Here is a 6,000-nt window from a genome sequence, read left to right as displayed (position 1 = left end):
CCGCGACCTGATTTGAAAAAAAAAATTCAGAAAAACGCTTAGTAAATCATGTTGAAACGCTAAAATTGATTTCAGTTGAAACATAATGTTGTTGTTTTACAAAGTGAGCCATTCTATGTGCCCACTATCACTATTACTCACTAGTTGATACGGCTTCGGTATGGTAATATCATTCCATGGATGAAGAATTTGCTGGTACGAATGGGCATATTGCCTTGACGTGCAATGGCCCACCACTGCCAAGACCGAGACGCCTGCAAAACGACTTCGGGCGCTCCAAAAGACCATGCTTTACGAGGAGATAGTTGTCTAGCAAGTAGGCCTACCGTGTATAGCTAACCCCAATATTGATTCTTCAATCCATGGGTGGCCAATCTGCAGCAGTAGAAGGAAAATTATGCGGCTGTCGACACTTGTAATAACAACCCTAAGTTTTCGCAGATACCCCCTGCATCAGCTGTATCTGGGAATCTGATCACATTGGCCGAGAAAGGATAAATATTTTATAGTAATATGTGAAACTATACTAATATTTATTGACGAAATTCACTCATGAACATGAAAATTTTTGCGCGCTTCGCGCGACTACAGATTGGTTATCTGTGGCTCTTTACAACATAACTACTAACGATTTGGTGCGCATAGTAAGCCGATATGTGCATATAGATTAGTTCGAAGTGTACCGGCAATGGACATGGACATGATAACGTGGGTATTTGGCCCCAGCTAGTTTACCAACTGTCCGCTAGCTGCAAAATTATAACGCAACAGTTTTCGCGATATCGTGATGCATTTCTACTCTCGAATGGTGTTTGACAAACTACGCCAAGTAGGCTACCAACTTGTACTTGTATTCGTACTTTACCTTTACACGTCGTTTTTGTATAATGGATACTAATTTTATTAAAAATAAACAAAAAGCGCGAAAAATTACATTTTATCCCGGAACGTAGCAAGAAAAAGCGTATAAATTTTGTAAAGTAGATAGAAAACTACACTATTCCGATGCACTGAAGACTCTTACACTCTGGATTTTGTGCAGTATATACTAATTTTACATTGCGGAGTATTCCATAAACGTTAATCCAGTGATCCGTCTTCTATTTTCAATCACGATCCGCTTATTATTCTAGGCTTCGAAGCCCACACCCAGTACGTTTTATGAGGATTAATATTTTTAGATTAAATATAGCGTATCGAGACTTCGTGAAAGTTACTTGGAAATAGTTATTTCTACCCTAATTTAATAGATTTCTCAGATATCGTTACAATGGAACTGGGTTGAGCGAGCGGTAAAGGCGTTGGACTTAAGTTTCAATGAACAGGTGTTCACGTGGGTTCGAACCCCGCACCCAGTACGTTTTACGGGGATTAACATTTTTAGATTCAAATATAGCGTATCGAGTACTTTTTCTCAACTGTAATAAAAACTTTTAGACTCCGGATTTTGTGTAGTAGGCTATATACTAATTTACAATACCGCATTTGTAATTCGTGCAAGTACAGGAATATCATAGTTCTTGTAACAAAGTTGTCTGCGCACAATATATGTTAATCATAAGTCCTACACATTCATGATTTCGTCCTAGTTTGAGTTTTAGAAAATATTATACCGACATCGCGGCATCTTTTAAAAACAAAACCATGATCAATGGTCGAGAGATCATTTTTGCTATTTTTCATTGACATAAGTCATTCTGGAACGCGAAAACGCATTGTACGATATAGATGAAAATTAAGCAAATCCTAGGATCCTCATTTTCAAAGTAGCTTAGATCTCGAAATAAGCTTTGACTCGCTATTCTCCTCAAACCATGGAATTATCACGAGTATCAGCACCTTCGATCACTGACGAAAAGGATGAAATTATATCCGAAGCATATTCCTTGACCAGGAATTTTATCATGTACGAACTCGACGGCTCATGCGTTAAGGTAAATACGAAAGCAGAGAGAACCTTACGTCAAGTTGGGGATGAAATGTTCGAGCGATATCGAACAGTCCTAAACGCAGTCTCCAAACGTCTCCGCTGTAGTGATGTTGAAGTCAATAAAAAATATAAAGAATATTTACCCGATGAGCGAATGTTCCTGATGATAGCTGATGAAATTTTCAAAGATACCAAAGAAAATTGGGGGAGGATTGTCTCCCTTTTTGTGCTCGGTAGCATTCTTGCTCGCAAGAACGAGGTTGAACATCACGGGGAGCATATAGAAGCTATCATACAGACAGTTGGGAATTACATTGCTAGCAAAAGACGAAAGTGGATAGTGCGAAATGGAGGATGGGTAGGTGATTTACATGCCTTGCTTAGGATTTACAAATTATCTTTAGCATGAGACATATAGTGTATCTGCTCTCCAGAGCCCATATCACCTCTCGATGATGAAATTCAGCTTTACCTTCTAATTCGGTTCCCAATTTATATTCTACGACACGATAACTTTCCTCCGTATGATCATTAAGGCTTCTATTTTTATTGCAGGACGGCTTTGTAGAATTCTTTGATAATACCGCTTTCGACTACAATAAAGTTTGGAAGGGACTCGTGTTTGTTGGAATCGGACTGACATCTATTGCAATGGCATTATCAAGATAATGGATGTTCGCATGTTTTGTCTCATGTAATATTTTAAGAATAAAATCCTTCATCGTTTAATCGCATCCATTTTACTGTAGGATCTATACAGTTTCTTCTGAGAATACTCGAAGGATTGCCCCAAACCTTCTTTAAACTTTTAATTTTTCAAATTTCTACAGCTACGTAAGCAATTTGTTAGGGTTACCCAGAATACGTTGCAGGTCAAATTTGATTCGATTACGAGCATTATAGCGACAGAGATTTACGATAGTGTAAAATAACCTACCTTACGACATCAAATTTCGTCTTCTCTCCAAATGGAAATATCAGGTTCTATCATATTGTCTATACCGAACAAATATAAATTTGCCTGTGCTGTTACTTTGCAAGAATACTTCGCTCACATAGTAACCAATTTCTGGTGGATTCCGAATCGATATAGACAGAAATGCGGAAAGTTACATTGACATGTCTTAACTTCTGCTAATAAAGTTACATTGACATGTCTTAACTTCTGCTAATATGTAGGCCTACCTACCTATAATCTTATCAGGCCGTAGCGCTCACGCAAAGCATTATCAAGTAAAGGAGAAATCTCCTAATTCTCATCTAGATACATATTTATTCGGAAAATATCCCCTTACTAGGTGAGAACAGTTGTTTTCTCAAGGTCTTCATATCTTCCCCACTCAAGCGCGGTAAGACTAGTTTGACTTTGCGGCATTCAGGATTATATCTCACGAAGCTCTGAATGGAATTCACGTATTTCTCATCGATTCTCGTTCTATCGCTATCACTGAGGTCGATTGCCTTTAGCTGTTAATTGAATAATACGAGATTAATATCAATTTAAAAGTAAAGAAACGAACTACATCGCTACATCGGGATCTATGATTGAGCAGAAAGATCTTACCGTACCGCATCGTTTTCCCATCTCTTCGCTCAGATTCCTGATTTGCATGGAAAGCATCTTGCAATTACACAGATTAAATTCTTCCACACGGGAATTGCACAGGACTTTAGTTACTGTTTTGTAGCAGGATGATATGCCAGGATTTCTACTTAAATCCAGCGAATGCAGCTAAAACATGGTGTGATGTTCAGATAGTTTACGAGACTACAAACGGCTCGAAGGCTGTAATAGATTAGTCATAATATTATTTACCGACGGTTGAGCATTTTATTTTTGCGACTTCTACTCCTAATAGCAAAAACTTATTCAACACCGAAGAAGATAATGAAGCTCGTGATCAGAAACACTTGATTGATGATGAAAATTCTATCGATCAATGAAATGTCATGCTTGAATATGACTAAAACTCACATAAGCATTACACTGTGATTGAATATTTCAGTTAGAAAACAAAACAGATCTAGTTCAAATGATCACCTCATAAATTCCGAGACCATTATTTAACGATATTAGTGAGTCTTCATCCAATTCGCAAGCTGAAAGTCGAACTGTTTTCGTGTAATGCTTTCTTACGAAGCATCCAATTTCTTTCAAGCCCGCCGGTTCCATATCGGTATTGTAACTCAGATCAAGGCTTTCAACCTATAAATCCACCAATTTATTTCAAAATGATCCACAAAACTATAGAAACGATTAAGTACCTCGATATCAGCAAAACTTTCAAAAGCGTGAATTTCTTCGGGTGTAAGGCCACATCCTTTCATGATCAGAGTAACCGCTTTGTCTTTACAAAGTAAGGCAGGCAGCGCGATCATACACTCTTCATCCAGCTGATTGTAACTAATGTCAAGATATTGGAGCTAAAAAATATCGGAAAATGTAAATTTACGATCAGCAATGATCAGACATAAAAAATTCAAACTTATAACAGCAAAAAATGTTATTTAGTCACTCACGTCATAATATAGGCTAAATGTGCTAAGATTAAACTAGAATTTCCCTCATCCATCTCTACACAGCCGCTCATACAGAATGTGATCATTAACAACTGTACCCAGCAATAATCGCGCAGACCTTAATGTTTTTGAGCTGCATAGCAATGAAATCTGTTGACTGCAAGCGCGAATTCACAACTGACAAATATGCTAGATCGCTCGAAATAATAGTCCCGAGTTGCGTAAAGTTAATGTTCTCCCTGTAGCTGAGATCGAGGTTTTTCAATTTCACCTACGGAAATGAGGTATTAGGAAATATCACTTCGAGAGGCTCTATACTAGATTAGCGCCTAGCTTTTTCCATTACCAATACCTGATGGTGCTGGATAAGTTTGCTCAAAATAATCAGAAAATCATCGGATCCAGCACTTTCTTGCAGATTGAGCTCCGTCGAAGCACACTCCTTCATCAGCTCGCAGATTAATGGGATGAGTTTTTCAATGTCGTCGTGTGCTGTAACGCTGAGTTTTCTTATTTCGACCTGAACGAGCGCAAAACGTAACGCATAAAACGCTAAATGATCTATGAACAGCCTAACACTGATCAACTCTGACTATAGTCTATCTAGTAAGGCTATCGAGACTAATGCCTATACCACTAGCAAATGAGCATTGTTCGCTGCGATACCACCAATTTGCGCCTTAACACATTAGTAATACAGAACAATGCGATAACGATAAAACTGTATCTCAATATTTACGGATAACATATACTTAAATTGAACGTGAATTTATAATGATCAATGACTACGAGCGGAATGTGCGAAGGCGTTTACCCCATATTCAAATCCGCGAATTTTATCCAATAGAATCTGGACGAGGTTTTCATTGAGATGACATTGACGAAATTCTAACTCATACACGTGAGATTGGCGAATAAGAGAATTCGCGATATTATTGATGTCCAATTCAGTCATAGTTTGGTGATAGAGCCCATAAGGAATTTTCACTTCATCATGATCCGTAAGTACTAATTGATGGTACATCCTCTTTTCAGCTTGATGATGTAGATTATCATAAAATTATTTACTTTTATAACTCTATATTCTATGATGTAAAAGTAGCATCATAAACGCTCTCGGATGGTATTCAACGTCGAGCAATTCTTCTCGAATATAAGTACAAGTAGCGATTTCAAAGTGAGTAAGTAAATGTTTGTAGACTATCTCCACCTCTAGCGTTCAGAGACGATGAGTAGAGAAGTACTGAGTACTCAAGTAGTCGACTTTTGCGGGGGGCGTAGCACGTACCTATGCATACTCAACTTTAATAACGGAATTACCGAGCTTAACATTGAATGCGCAACTTGAAGATTGGTTCACAGGTGTAGGACATTATGACAATGGAACATACCACTGCGCTAACTTTCAGAATTGTTAAGTATAGTACTCGCACTTTGTGAGGATACCCAAGTAGCTTTTTTGCCTACATGCACCAAATACTCTCAAGTCCTTATGATATTGGAGTACATCAACTTCATGATAGACCTAGAGTACTAACGTTTTACTTACT

The 6,000-nt window shown here is 38.0% G+C and overlaps 3 protein-coding genes across 4 annotated transcripts in view; 1 reads left to right on the top strand and 2 right to left on the bottom strand.

The window, feature by feature from the left end:
* LOC145448165 (organic cation transporter protein-like) overlaps nt 1-6,000 on the bottom strand; it is a 41,887-nt gene that overhangs the window by 17,090 nt on the left and 18,797 nt on the right. The gene's annotated exons all lie outside the window — the stretch shown is intronic.
* On the top strand, nt 1,815-2,659 carry LOC145448674 (induced myeloid leukemia cell differentiation protein Mcl-1-like). Its single transcript, XM_080327139.1, has 2 exons — nt 1,815-2,288; nt 2,486-2,659. Exons 1-2 carry the CDS (start codon nt 1,815-1,817, stop codon nt 2,597-2,599), a joined length of 588 nt encoding a protein of 195 aa, XP_080183265.1. The 3' UTR covers nt 2,600-2,659.
* LOC145448673 (uncharacterized) lies at nt 3,203-4,353 on the bottom strand. 2 transcript variants are annotated; one of them, XM_080327137.1, is made up of 4 exons: nt 4,196-4,353; nt 3,972-4,136; nt 3,495-3,662; nt 3,203-3,397 (listed from the first exon to the last, which is right to left on the bottom strand). In XM_080327137.1, exons 1-4 carry the CDS (start codon nt 4,307-4,309, stop codon nt 3,203-3,205), a joined length of 642 nt encoding a protein of 213 aa, XP_080183263.1. In that variant the 5' UTR covers nt 4,310-4,353. The 2 variants fall into 2 exon arrangements, with proteins under 2 accessions (XP_080183263.1, XP_080183264.1); XM_080327138.1 differs by having other exon boundaries at nt 3,203-3,328.

This window comes from Botryllus schlosseri, chromosome 10 (assembly GCF_051294905.1).
Source record: "Botryllus schlosseri isolate E-star chromosome 10, Bs_hap1, whole genome shotgun sequence".
Taxonomy (NCBI): domain Eukaryota; kingdom Metazoa; phylum Chordata; class Ascidiacea; order Stolidobranchia; family Styelidae; genus Botryllus; species Botryllus schlosseri.
The sequence above is the reverse complement of the archived record's forward strand: the minus strand, read 5'-3'. Positions and strand labels throughout refer to the sequence as shown.

Coding starts and splice junctions, on each gene's coding strand:
- LOC145448674 (XM_080327139.1), top strand. CDS start 1,815: ATGGAATTATCACGAGTATCAGCACCTTCGATCACTGACGAAAAGGAT. Junction 2,289..2,485: donor TAGTGCGAAATGGAGGATGG/GTAGGTGATTTA, acceptor TTTTTATTGCAG/GACGGCTTTGTAGAATTCTT.
- LOC145448673 (XM_080327137.1), bottom strand. CDS start 4,309: ATGATCGCGCTGCCTGCCTTACTTTGTAAAGACAAAGCGGTTACTCTG. Junction 4,137..4,195: donor AAAGTTTTGCTGATATCGAG/GTACTTAATCGT, acceptor GTGGATTTATAG/GTTGAAAGCCTTGATCTGAG. Junction 3,663..3,971: donor ATGGTCTCGGAATTTATGAG/GTGATCATTTGA, acceptor ACCATGTTTTAG/CTGCATTCGCTGGATTTAAG.